A 14,278-nucleotide genomic window follows, 5' to 3' on the forward strand; every position below is an offset into this window, starting at 1 on the left:
GCGTCGTGGTCGGTGGATCATCGCGCGCCATCCTTTCGCGGTCGCCATTTCCGGTATGCTACGTGCATCCGTTTCCAATCTGCCTGAAATTCCCCGCGTTTCCATAGGAATTTTCTATGCGATTTTAATTACGAAATACGGAGTAACAAATGAGCAAGACGTAATTCGAATATTATACGCAGGGAACTACGAGGAAACGATGTTCAGACTCGACTTGCGAGTTCGAAATGCGAGAAACTGGAAATCAGGAAGAGAGGGAAGGAATAGCGAGAGAGAAAGAGGCAGAGAGAGAGAGAGAGAGGAGGAATAAAAATCCGCTTGGCGAAATTCGACGGCGATTTTCTTTCACCATCGAGGGACTCTATTACCGAGCTCTGCAAACAGACGTTCTTGGGGACGTAATAAAGTTAGAGGGAACCGACGAAGGGCGGCGGCACGCGGGGGGAACCGGCGGTAGGTGGCCGAGGCTAAGGTGGAACCGCAAAAGTTCAAATTGATTTTGCAAAACCACGGTCCGCTTTATGCAAATTCCAGCGACAGGACACTTCTCGGCTGGAGGGTGTTTTCATGGTCCTCGGGTCGGCTCTGGCGCTGAATTATGGCCGTGATTTCCGGCGAGATGGACCTTCCGGTCTGGCAGAAGTCCAGTACTTCGCGAAAGTACGCGGATAAATCAAAAGCGTTTTTCGTGGTGCACCAAGGCGTTAGTTTATTGCCACGTAAATCATTCGCGAGCGGGAAGAGACACGTCGATCGAGAAATACACGCGACCGTTCGTCATCGTCTTCTCTCTGTGACGAGATAAATGTCACGGCCTACCGACGTCCATTGCGGACGGTGACACCGTTTCAGAGGACGATTCGCGATTCGTTGCACGTTTTGCCATTTTTCCCCCCGTTTTACGACGGTTCCAAGTGAATTCTACGGACAATCGTTGAAATTGCCCGTGTGATTTAAAGGAGTTTCGCGGTGATTTTTAACGTTAAAGCTACAGAAGGAAGTGCAGATTTACTACCTTTTCAGTTTCTGGTAACAGCCGCGTAGCTGATGCCGCGTGCCATAATCAGCAGCAGAGTCGGTCACGCGTCGAGTCGTTTCGTCCGGACACTGCGAAGAATAACACGCAACTGAGGTCGGAAGACGTCGACGAAAATTAACCACGAACAGGTTACAGCACGAACGGTGTTGTTGACACTGGACCCTAAGAAACCACGCCTCCTGACGCTTATGTTCCATCGATTTCCTTACCGCGAGTTTTCGTCCTGCTAAATCCGCGTTATACGCGAAATTGTTAATATCGACGTGGTAAAATATCGCTTTATTCGCAATTTTTTAAATTATTCTTAATTACGGAAATTTCCTATGATTCTTATCGATGATATCGACATCGTTTAATTACCCAAAAATAATTAAGCAACAATAATTTACAATTTTCTTCGGAAACGTTGTAATTACTACCTCGAGAAAGCTTTTTGGATTAAATACATTTACTCGTCTTCATCTTATTAATTATTTGCAACGTAATTAGTATTAGTGTAACGATAAAACATTCCTTTCTTTGCAATTTTGAAAATCAGTCTTAATACTAGATTTATGGACGCTATCTGCATACCTATTTCGAAAGACACCTGTCAAATTGGCAGATAAAGAAAACCACGTGCCTTCTTTTTTTAAAGATTAGTTTAATTTAAAAACAATTATATATTATATTAACAGTTTTAATATAAGTTAACTAAATCTGTTACCATCGTATAATTGGAGCAACCTTTCCGTCGAATTGACGGGTTCCGTAAATCTAGTGTTGATTATGGAAACTTTCAATGATTCTTTCACGACATCGACATCGTTTAATTACTCAAAGATAATCGAGCAATAATAATTTATAATTTAATAACAATTTTTGGATTAAATACGCTCACTCGATTTCATCCCGTTAAATACGAATTATACGGAAAATAACTAGTATTGGTATAACAGTAAAACATACTTTTCCTCGCAATTTTGAAAATCACTCTTAATTACGGAAACTTTCAATGATACTTCTACGACATCGACATCGTTTAATTACCCAAAGATAATCGAGTAATAATAATTTATAATTTAATAATAATTTTTGGATTAAATACGCTCACTCGTTTTCATCCCGTTAAATACGAATTATACGGAAAGTAATTAATATAATTATAACAATAAAACATACTTTTCCTCGCAATTTTGAAAATCACTCTTAATTACGGAAACTTTCTATAATCCTTTCGTGATATCGACATCGTTTAATTGCGCAAAGATAATCGAGCAGTAATTATTCCCGATTCTTTTCGAAAACGCGGTAATTAGTATCTCGTGAAACTTTTTACAGAGACGTCGCATAATTTCGCGCATATCTGCCCCGTGAAAGAGAACTATTTCCTCTCTGCTCGAATTCCAACTCGCTCCATAGGTGGTCCCTGCTCGCGGTGTGTAGCGAGGGATCGCACATAGACACGTCCAGGCTGTGTTATATTGCGTTTTATTACCCGGCCGTATACTTGCCAGAAGTAATAGTACGAAATTTATAGTCACGAGTCTTATAACGTTCCATTCCACGCTGTAACCTATATCGACACGTTGTTATCTTCACTCACGACGCCCTGGCCGGCTTTCATTTCGGTTATTTATGAAACCAACATCGGGGTTATTTAACCGCGTATTAGGCGACCGATGACTATCCTATAAACGTATCCCGAAATCCCGGTTACCTTCGTGCCACCCTTCACGGAAATCCCGATCGTGAAGAAGTAATGGCGGAACCACTGCAGCTACCGAGCTCCGCCGACCCCTCTAATCACCCCCTCGGCTGATACGCGAAGAATTCGTTAAATTTACCACGCTCGTAAATCTCCGTCGCGATACCGGATAATTAAATTTTATTACGACATCGAGTATACGCGCCGTCGTATCCGATCTTTCCGCCCCGCTCGGTTTCGCAAGACGGAACCCGTAACTCCGGAACAATTTCTAGAAACGGAACGAACTCGCCAGGGTCGGTCAACGTCGCCGAGCTCGCCGGTATTTGTTTGGCGAAACGTAGAAATAGGTAGAAATACAGAGAAATCCGTGGAAACCCGTAGGGCGTAGTGGCCGCGTCGCACACACGAGAGCTGCCTCTCGCGTGGAATATATCAACCCTTTTCCAGACAATGTTTCGCTTTAGAAGGAACTTGCGGGGAACCTCTGAAGCGTTCCACCGGGATTCAATCCTCGGGGGAGAACGTCGTCGAAATTGAGGAGAAGGATGAAAAACGTGGAGAACGGAAGACGAGGGGGTGAGAAAGGGGTGGAGGAGGAACGGAAGTCGGAGCGTGCGGAAGAACGCGTCCTATGACGTAAAGCATGCTTAGTCGAGGAACGCGGTGTATATAGTGGAAACGAAGAATTATCGCGGGAAAGCATAGTTGAAAAATTTATTCGACGTGCATGATCTATGGATTCGAGTGGAGCACAGGTTCGAATCAGGGAAATCGAACTGTTTTAATTTTAAGAACAAGTTTGACGCGAAAGAGTCACACCGTGGGGATTCTTTGATTTTTGCATATCGTCACTAGGGTAATGAATAGATAAGGGATGCATCATTTCAACGCCACCCGATTATAACGGGGTATATAAGGAAGACATCTCAATCAAGCAGACCTATTCTTAAATTCAATCAACGGAGGCTCTGCCCGAGGCAACTATTGTAAAACTTATAAAAGATCAAATAAAAGACGCTGGTGTGCTACGCCACAACTGGAATAAAAGAATTTTTCAAAATGAGTTGTGGCGTAGCACACCAGCGTCTTTTATTTGATCTTTTTTTTATTCTTATTTTTCGCGTAACAACTAGGTCAATTAGGTTTGGCTTCGAAATAGTATGTGTACTGAGAGCTAATAGGTCTAGCATTTAGGTAGATCCTTGGTAGGGCTATGTAATTTGGAATTGGATGGAGTTTTCGAATTTAAGGTATAAAGGTAGGGGTTGCAAACGGAAAAACGAACTGAATTATTGCCCTATACTTCAGGTACTTGGCGTATATGATGATCAAGATGCCATTGTATACCTGGGTCGGCAATATAGTTCTTCCTGATACCGTCGAAACGGTATTTCAAAGATTAACAATTTTTCATTTTGATTTTTAAAACAGATTCTTGGACCTGTATTTAACACATTGCGGACCAGACGTTTCATTGCTAACCGTACCTAGTGACCAGCTATCTTTTTGCATAAAGTATTTTTAACTTAGCGATGACCTGTTAGTATTTAAGAATCACTGTCACGTGAAATACTTATTTTCAACGACAACCTTAAAAATGAATGATTTTTTAATATTTTTCAATAAAATAAAATCCGTCCGCAATGTGTCAAGGTACACGAGACACGTCTGCTTCGATAGACGGTTTCTGGGAGAAGCGAAGACAATATAAGTAAAAATAAACATGAACCAATTTAGGAATATCATTTGTCAAGTTATTTCCGCCAAGAAAATCGGTAATCGCGTCTCGGCTTTTCCGGCAAGAGAGGAATGCAAAAGAAGAGTCAAAATGGAGGGGAATTTTGGGGAAGAATTGACTCAGGTTGAACGATGAGACTCGGGGGAGCAAGATGGCGGTTCACGGGGGTAGAGGGTCGAAATAAAACGGAAAAAAGAAAGGATCGGCGAACAAAGAGACGAAACAGAAAAATAAAGATCGGCGAAAGTGGCTCTCCTGAATTTGGCATCTGCGTTTTATTGTGCCGCGCAACCCTATAGAAACCACGAATACACCGTCGGGAGACAAAACGTCGCCGTTTCATTCACCTTTGCCGGCAAATCGACTTTCATAATAAGTCCAATTTCGTATTCCTGCAAAAACTCTATTTTGTAATGACACTGCAATTTCTGAAGGGGCCGCTTTGTTCCCGCGAATAAAAGCGCCCCTCTTCGTCGTCGGGCGGCTTGCAAAGGCGCAGGAAACGCATGGCGACCCGTTCAAAAATTCAAGAAACAATTGCTGCCGCGACTCGAGGAATTAGAATCGAAGAAATGGCATCCGAGACGGAAGAAACCTTTGCCAATCGGACGTTATCGACGATTTCTACTTGCTTCTTTCACTAAACAACGCAGGATACCGTAATAGCAGTCACGTACATTCCTCTCGTCGATTTTTGGCTTCGCGGATTATTCTGCTGCGACGCTAAGACGCAGTTTCCTTGCCGGCACAGAAGCGTAATCCGTGAAGCCAAAAATTGGCGAAAGGAATTACAAAGTTTAGAATATCCCAGGGGAAGAACGCATATAATAGACTGCTGATCGCCGTTCTTCCGCGAAACCCCACGGATCGAACACGGGAGCGAGGCACAGGGACCCCTCCATAGCGGAGCTTCCTGCTCGCAAAAGGAGTCGCGAGCGTGTTTCCAAAGCGTTCCCGGAGGAATCGATCCTCGCGGAAGGACGAAGCTCCTCGGGGGTGATGGAGACGTCCCGAAGAGGAAAAAGACAGTGGGAAGGCGTGGAAGTGGAGATTAGAGAACGACGGAGAGCGTGGCGGGGCAAAAATCCTGCGCCCCTTCCGCGGGGATATTTTAATTTTCCCTTCCCCGCGATATCGTATCGAATTCCATTTCCACGCGGCCCAATCTTCTCGGATTCCCGCTGTCGCGTTCTAAGCCGGAGGAACCCGTTCAATGGGCTTATCGAACTTTCCAAATCATTATCCGAGTGATTATATCGTGCTCTGTTCCGGTCCTGGCTAATTAACGGATACTTCGAGGGGAATCGTTCGCTCTTGGAAAACTCGATCGGCTTTTTAGGCTAGCAACGTTCCTCGAGCTGCATTGTCTCGCGGGAACAAAGGTTCTTACGGCTTTTCCGTTTCTCCGAGGGAAATCGCGCGAGTTTATCATTTTTCCCGAGAACCTGGTTCGCTGATTATGAATACGCTAATCGGAGACGAATCCGATCGCGATTTTATCGTTGTATTCTAGTCACTTGCCGAAGAAGTAGGACATTCCACGGCCACGACTCTTCCGTTATCTTCCACAGACCGTGGCCCTAAAATATACGTGGCCCTATACAGTTAAGTCGATGGACCGAAAGCCAGTCGAAACGAGCGCGCCATTAACTGAATCAACATTTACTCGGCCTATTTTTGCCCCGGAAAATGGGAACCGGTTCGTTGTTAACGATAGCCCAGTGCTGGCCGAGGACTCTCGTGCATACATAGGAAACCGATAGCTTCGAAAAATATTTGAAAATATTTGAAAATATTTGAAAATATTAGAAAATTTTGCAAAATCGACGGACCGATAAAGATCGAGTTTGCTGAGAAGGAAACACCGTGGAACACGGGTATCAAAGGGTCCCCTCGGCAAACACCTAGGAATCTCGTCAGGGGGTAAACGGCAGCCGCGACAGGGCCATTACCGATTAATCGTTTAAAAGCTTCTACCTCGACGCAACCTTAACGAACGCTTTAATCAATCCACCTAAACGAGTTACGCCGCTGCGCGTTTCTTAAGAGCCCGTTGTCGTTTCTTATTCGCGACAACGAGGCTCCGCACCCCATCAGACGTCGCGCGGAAAACCGCGTAAAAGGGTCCTGGCCCGCCCTCATTTCCTCCGTCGGCATTGTTTTTTAATCGTGATAAATCGCGCCGAGCACCGCGACGCGATTTACCGGCTATCCATCGTCACGCGCTCGTCTATCCATCAGTGATTACCACGCGAATACATCCGGCGCAATAAAAGATCTCCGGTTCGATTTATAGCGGCGAAAGTGGCGTTTTATTGGCGCTATCGATCTCTCGGATCCCAGAGATTCCCTGCACGACTGTCCTGCGTCGCTGATACCCGTCGAAATAAGAGGGATTCGGTGTAGCAGGTGTCGCGAATAAACTGACAACGGTGAAATATAGCGCGCGCTCGTTTAATGTACGTATAACCGTAGATAATTTATCTTTTTGCTCCCACTTCCTTCTTTTTTCCCCGTTCATCTTCCCACCCCTTGCCCGAACCACGGCGGTGGCGCTGATGGCGATACGTTATCGCCTTACCTCGTGCGCAGGTGTTCCGACTCTGGCGGTGCATCGATGAACTCGTTCGAACCGTTCTTCCGGTTCGCTGCAAGCGGTGCGCGTCCATGTTCGCTGGTAAATGAAGTACTTGCCCGTCTTTAGCCTCGTACCGACAGGTGTAACTAATTTTTCCCTCGGAGTAGAGAAAACAGGCGTCGAGACGAGCTCGAAGAAAACCAGACGACGCTTCGAAAGATTCTACCTCGCCGTTTTTGACACTGACGAGCGACAGCTGAATAACGGCACAATAACGGCAATAGGACGAAACGATAATAGGGAAAGCGAGAATCAGCTTACTTCGAAGATGCGAAATTTGCCAATAAAATGGCAAAAGCTTGTACCCAACGGTCCTATTTATCCAGTCGGAGAAGAACCGGGTGCCACGAAAAATCGTAAACTCGAGCGAACCGATGGAACACCCCCGGTGACTTACCTTCCACTTCTGGCATCGGACGAAAAATATTTATCGTTTGCCGGGTCCGGGATCCCTGGACGGAATAATAGACCGTGGCAGCTCGAGAGTTAGACGTTGGCGTAGCAAAGGGCTCGGGGGGTGCACCTTTAAGATCGAAGTCTGGGCGGCAGAGAATGAAGAACAATGGGGGAAGGATGAACGGAGCGTGGAAGGAGAAGAGCGGGTTAGGGCAAGGGGAGGGTTGGAGCTTGTGTCATGGGTTCTGTCGGGCGTCTTGGTGGGAGGCCTAGCGAGAAGAAGGGTGAAGCGGCTCGAAGGGAGGCTAATAGAAACGAAGAGGCTGCCTGTCGTCGAGGCATAAAGCCGTAAACCGTACAGGTGCCGTCCTTCTCTCGATGCTTTCGCAATTTAGGGATACGGAACGAAAGCATCCATCGATCGGTTAGTATTTTTGCGAATATTTCTCCAAGAGCGCGATTCTTTTCAACCGTGAATTTTCTCGCGTTTCGTAAAAACGAAATAGTAAATCGATTCGAGGATGGTTTCACGGCTGAAGAAAGGTGGGAAATATAAATTCTAGTTTCGCAGGAACATTTTAACCCTTTGCACTCGACGACTTTTCCGTTACAGAGAAATAAAAATTCGAAGACTCTCTGTCATAGAGTCGACGTTATTTTTAACCCTTTGCACTCGAGAGGCGCCTCTCACTCACCCATTTAATCAAATTCCAACGATGGATATTAATTAATACGTCAAATTTACAATTACCTAACGATGCGTGGAATATCAAAGTAAAATAATTCTACGTCTTAATTTTTATACGATTTCTCATTTATCGTTTTAAAATTATCGTCGACTTTATGGCAGAAAGTCTTGGAATTACTTTCTTCCTGAAACGAAAAAATCGTCGAGTGTAAAGGGTTAAAATGGTAAATGAGAAATCATATGCAAATTAAGACATGGAATTATTTTTCTCCGACGTTCTACGCATCGTTATGTAATTTTAAATTTGATATAACGTCGATCTTTAGAATCTGATTAAATGGTGACTGAGAGTCACCTCTCGAGTGCAAAGGGTTAAATTTTCAACGTGTAAGACAAGTTAGGTTGAACATCGGCAAGGATCGTGTCCCCTCGTCTGCGACTATGGTGAGGGCCCATGAGTAGCCATGGAAAACATCATACTGGTGAAATAACAACGGCCGATGAGTGGCAATATCTAAATATCGACGATCGGGCGAGCTATGTGATTATTTGTTAATTGATAATGTAGGAAAAGAATAAATACGGCCCTGAAAAAATGCAAGAGTGTTTGGGCTTAGAACGAAAGTGACCGCGTGCAAGAGGATCGAATGTAAGGGATGTTTATGACAGAGTCGAATGCGATAAACGAGTGGAAGCCTATGAATGCGTCTGAGTGTTTAGGATACGTGACCGATCAATTGAGAAAGAGAACGTGGGTATGAAAGAAGACAGAGTGCAAGGGTTTAAATAAGAGTGCAAGGACGTGGAAGAGCAAGGATCAGAGAGTGTCAGAGTGTTTGAAAGTCAGTCATAGAGTTTCAGAGAGATAGGCGAGAGTTATTAGCGAGTAGAATAAGTTTTAATTTAAAATAAATCATTTTTATATTTATGTCACTGCTTATTCTGTTGTCTACCTAACATTCCTACAATAAAGTGTCAAAGAATTGTCCAAAGCCTTTAACACTAGATTTACGAAATCTCTACTCAATTTGACGGATGGGTTGCTCCAATTATACGATGGCAACAGATTTAGTCAACTTATATTAAGACTGTTAATATTGTAATAGTTTTTAAACGAAACTAGTCGTTAAAAGAAATGACACGTGGTTTCCTTCACCTGTCAATTTGACAAGTGTCAAATATGTAGAAACAGGTATACAGATAGCGTCCGTAAACCTAGTGTTAAGCTTCCATGTAAAAGGAAACCAAAAGCATCGACTGTAAGTCGGTGATATCCCACTGAACGTGATCCAAATATCACGTATAGAAGTATGTGAGTGTGTGAGGATGAACGACGCGTAAACGAGGTATGAATCATCGTGTTTAGTATGCAAGAAGTACAGCAGAGTTAAAGACGTGTAAGATCATTAAAACCAGTAAAATAAAAGTAATATCTTTTACCAAAAATCTAAAACCTTATCAGCCTACGGGCTCAGAACTCTTCCTTGGTGTAAAATAAAAGAATTAAAAAAATTATAAACCTGAAACCTTATCATTCCAAAATTTTCCTGCAGTCTTCTCACAAACGAATACTCGCTAGCATTCGCCATTTTCCGCGTTACGCGCTCTCTCTCGATAGAATTTATTCGCTCGGTAAAAGGAGCTACCTATCTATCTGGAAGTAGATAAAATTCAAATTTTCTCCAGACCTTTAGGAAATGGTCGATGAACAAAGGAGATTCTCGAAGGAGCGTTCGGCATTCGAAATAACACCCTCGAATTCGCGAGGAATCGACGAGAAAGGGGAAGTTCGCTTTAAGACGAATAAGAAATGATCTATCTCTTGATGACTCCTCGATATCCGTCGTTTGTTTACCTCGAATCCCGCAGAAAAGATTGCTCATTCCGTACGGATAAGCGCGAAACTGGGACGTTTCGTCGAAATCGCGAGGGTGTATAAAACAGAGACGCAGCTTAGTGCCACGTTATTCGAAACTCTGCGACGTTTTTCGCTCTCAATTCTGACAAACCCAAACTTCCAACTTCTTCATCCCCGAATTCTCCTCTCAAAATTTCAGCGAGAAAGGAGAAGGCGTTCGTTTCGTCTCGGGAATCTCGAGAGAAAAGTTTCACGGGCAGGGACTTGTCTCCGCCCAGGACTCTTTTTGCTCGCGTGAAAATGGCCGAGACTTAAAAGATTTACGGCTTCCTTCGGTTCCGAGGCTTTCCTCCCTTTTTCTGTCGCTCGCGCGTCTCGCGGATCCTCGAGTTATGCAGATTTCGCGGGAATTCCCGCCGAAAATTGAAATTTCATCCCCCGCGAGCAACGTTCCCCCGAGATTACGGCCGAGCGCCAAACAATCGCGTGCCACCGCCATTTTGTAATCGGAAAAAGGACAAAGCTTCGGAGAGAAGGAAGATTGTACGAATATTTTTCATGCTTTGATCTACTCACGTTGATGCACGTCGATGCCGGGGAGGAACTGGTGGTGCTGTAGTGGCAGGGACGTACCTGAAAGCACGAAAGGAAACAGTGAATTATGGCATCTTGCGTTAACGTTACGTCGAGTGTCTTTCCTTAAGATTAGGTAAGAGGATTCCTCGTCACGTTCAAGTACCCTTTAACCCCTTGCCCTACGATTTAACCCATATCGGTTACCAGCTTTTTATACGTGATTCTCACTAGGTTGTAACTAGGTTCGGTCACGCGACGCGCAACTGCAGCGACAATACTTTTATCACGCGAAGGGTGACTTACAACTAACAAGGGTTGAGATTCAACAGCGTGGTCCCAAAACGTAAACAAAACTGTCAAACCTTGGAGCTATTCCACGGCTCGGCAAATTAGTCTTAAGTTGTCCTAATCGTACACGACTTACGTAGGGCACATCGACGAATCATGACCGTGACACGTGGTGCTTACATTTGGTCCGGTGGACGTATCACGTGCCAGGCTCGTGATAGTCAGTTTTGGTTCGACAACCTGGCCACGAGCCTCACACGTGGCTGTAAGCCAAAGGAATAACCCGACCTAGTTCCCAGATTCAACCGAAAGCAGTATTGGCGTAAGGATCCGCGAGACATTTATCGAATTTCTCGAAGAAAACTGACCAAGTCGAGACTGAGATCAAGTTCCTACTAGCAGTTTCCTTCCGCTCGCGCGTGAATACCGGGACCTACAAGAGCATGCCAGACGAAGTTTCGCGATGCCGAAGACAAGGCAGGTCCTAGTCGATGATACACTCGGTTTAATCAAAGGGCGCGTGTCGCCTCGACGGAAGCACCGCTCAATTTGGGTCCGAAATTGCCTCTGCTGCCGGCTACCACCTTGGTCCCTTGGAGCTTGCTCGCAATGCCGCGTACGTTTAACGAGGATAAGTTCTCGTGGAAACGAGCCTCAAGGCACGCGGTCCTCTCCCTTCGTGCCGACGAGAGGAAAAAAGCTGCGGGCCTCTGCTCCAGTTACCCAAAAGGGTTAACCGAGTTTGGCAACGAGGGGCTGGAAACGCGGATGGAAGGCAGGAAAACGCGTTCCCGTCCGTTTTCACGCAGGACAGCCTCGTTGACCCTTTTGCTCGTCGACGTACTTGCCTAATCGTCCTTAAAGACTCCTCGGCGAATGATGAATCGCCGGTTTAACGAGGGTTCCTCCGGCAGTCGTCGATGCATCGGCTTACCGATCATTGCTACGAGCCCTGCGGCCGTAGCCCTGCCACGGAACCCAGACGAAGTTTGGACGGAACGATCCTGCTACGCCGTGTCTTCCTCCTCCTCGAAGATGGATGTTCGCTTGTTCCGCTCGCAAGTACTCGCGCTCCTCTCCTTCTTCGGCTATCCGAGCAATTACACGCCCAATATAACTTTTTATCCGAGCGACCGCGAGCTCGCTTCGCGTATCGATCATCGCAAGAACGGGCTATCCGGTTTAATTTTTCCCTTCCCGTACTCTCGCGACGTACACGCGAATCTTTCCCATTAGCGGCCGCTAATTCCTTTTTCTCCCGGCTTCTAACCAGTCCTGTACCCCTTAGAAGAATCGTCTCCTGCTCTTCGATTTTCCCCGATACGATCTCTTTTCTTCACCGCGTGCGCGCGAGCAAAAAGAAACTTCTAACCACCCATTACGACGACGCGCCGCGGAGGCAAGAAATCACACGGGCACGAACATCTCGGAAACACGGAACGAGGATCAATTATGCCCCGCTCATAAATCTCCAACTGCCCCGAGAAGAGTTTTATCATCGCAGGTAGTTTATAACCGGGATATTTTAAAGCTTCTCAGTCGCGGCCTGCGTTCCATATACGTAGCGTATCGAACGAAAGCCTTGAAAGTTCCCTGTATCCGACTTCGTAAAGGCGAACGCTCTTTGCGATATCGGGCTCGAAAAAATGTTATACTCAGGCCTCGTTGGAAAATATCGTTGGAAACATCCAGTCAAACGACGACTCTCTAGCTTTACGATACGAATTCCGTTCATTGGCTGTCGCTATCGATTTCGGGGCCCGAGCAACCCTGACTCGGAATTGGCATCGGTGAGACCGGTCAGAACGTTCCGATACAGGTGTCTTATTGTCTGAATGGCCCGAGGCCGTCATTGTTTGCACGTGCCAGATGTTAATTCCAGGTATACCCGCGAGAGATACGGTCGCCTTATCCAGCCACGCGAATACCAGTGCAAATGAACCGTTCCGAACGTGGCAGATAGTTGACACCTGGCCGTGATTTTTCCCTCTACGATCCCGACGAGAAGTAGGCTGATCGAAATAGCCGAAAGCCAAATGATAATGCTACCCTTTCTCGGTGTCGTCCATTCTTCGACGTGACTTTAATTTCGACACAACTTGGCAGAAAATTTCGATGGGGTTTCCAATTTCCGCGTAGACCCCGAATTTTTTGAAGAAATTATTTTCAGAGCGTGATAGAAACGAATACCGAGGAAAGTTGCTGGCGCAGCCTAAACAAAGGTTAATCCGTTTATCAACCCGACAGAGACTGGAAAGTTTGCGGAGCAGTTGCCGTGAATGGCGAGAAACCAAGGACCGACGATGGAAGCCGAGCTCCTTGAGACTTTCTTTTTTTCCCTTCACGGACGACGGCCCCGCGGCCGTGATTGCATTGAGGAAGGAAGCCCGAACGACGATTATGAATCACCGATTCGTGTAATCGCTGCCTCGTGGGACTCTGTTAAGAGTCGTCGAGGTTGGCAGCCGGCAAGAACCCTGGCCGTCGTCATCGTTCGGCGAACAACGTGGGAGGATACGGTACGGCGAATATCGCGATTCACGAAGACACAGGCCCCCGGTTCCAGCCGCAGGAAATGGAAGATCAATATGTACTCTCCTACTTTGCAGTGTCTTGTTACGCGAAGGAGATCCACGGTTACTCGCGCGCAACGGCTCCTTCCTTTTGCGCGCTCGTCTACGCCCCTGTGCATGTATTCAAATTGAACGTTGCTGATGAAGAAAGCGTGCTCGTTGCATGCTTCGTTTCACGGTAGCAATGACTTGTTCCCCGTCTACGTTCCGACTCCGTGGGATCCTAGGGTTGCGAGCACGGGGGATGCAGAGGGTGGAGTTGCAGGACTTTGATTGGCCGTGTTACCGGCGGCTTGATAAACACCGGCCATTGTTATTTTTCGGTGATGGTAATTGGTAGCGTGGGATTTCGAGCGTGAAATTCGAGAACGTGGGAATCGGGAAGGAAAAGTCGCGAAAATTTGTTCATTTTCCTAATTTCCAACGAAATCTTTCTGTCGTGTTAAAAACTAAACGGTAAAGTAAATTCTACAGCCTAGTGACGTAGGGGTGGGTGATCCTTCTCCTGCGTTTTGTCTGTTGTCTCCTGTTCTCTGGAGACGTCCTGTGACCTGCGTGGCCCTGAACAGATCAGTTCTAACCGTTCGCTCGTTTAATAAAGATGTATATAATTTTCCACCGTTTCCACTGACTGCTATTCCTCTGCGTTATAAACCCTTTAACGCTTTCTTTTCTTTCACTTCCTCTCGCAGCCTTCCATACGTAAATATCCCCCAAGCTCGTTACCGATGCAAGGAAAATGCGACCGTTTTACGGTCCCTTGCGCGACCAGTGAATATCGAGGGCTATTATTC

General features: G+C 45.9%; 1 protein-coding gene across 7 annotated transcripts in view; it reads right to left on the bottom strand.

The window, feature by feature from the left end:
- Nucleotides 1-14,278, bottom strand: part of LOC108547967 (uncharacterized) — a 382,271-nt gene that overhangs the window by 127,896 nt on the left and 240,097 nt on the right. For 6 of the 7 annotated variants that reach the window (XR_001890237.1, XM_017900710.1, XM_017900709.1 and 3 more), the window contains exon 5: nucleotides 10,624-10,680. The exons of the other annotated variant lie outside the window; for it this stretch is intronic. Coding sequence is in view for 5 of the 6 variants with exons in the window: in XM_017900710.1 (XP_017756199.1) it covers nucleotides 10,624-10,680 (57 nt within the window). In the remaining variant the exon portion in view is untranslated. The remainder of the gene's footprint in view (nucleotides 1-10,623; nucleotides 10,681-14,278) is intronic. 7 annotated transcript variants of the gene reach the window in all.

Source organism: Eufriesea mexicana, unplaced genomic scaffold, assembly GCF_001483705.2.
Source record: "Eufriesea mexicana isolate 0111107269 unplaced genomic scaffold, ASM148370v2 scaffold1312, whole genome shotgun sequence".
Lineage (NCBI taxonomy): Eukaryota > Metazoa > Arthropoda > Insecta > Hymenoptera > Apidae > Eufriesea > Eufriesea mexicana.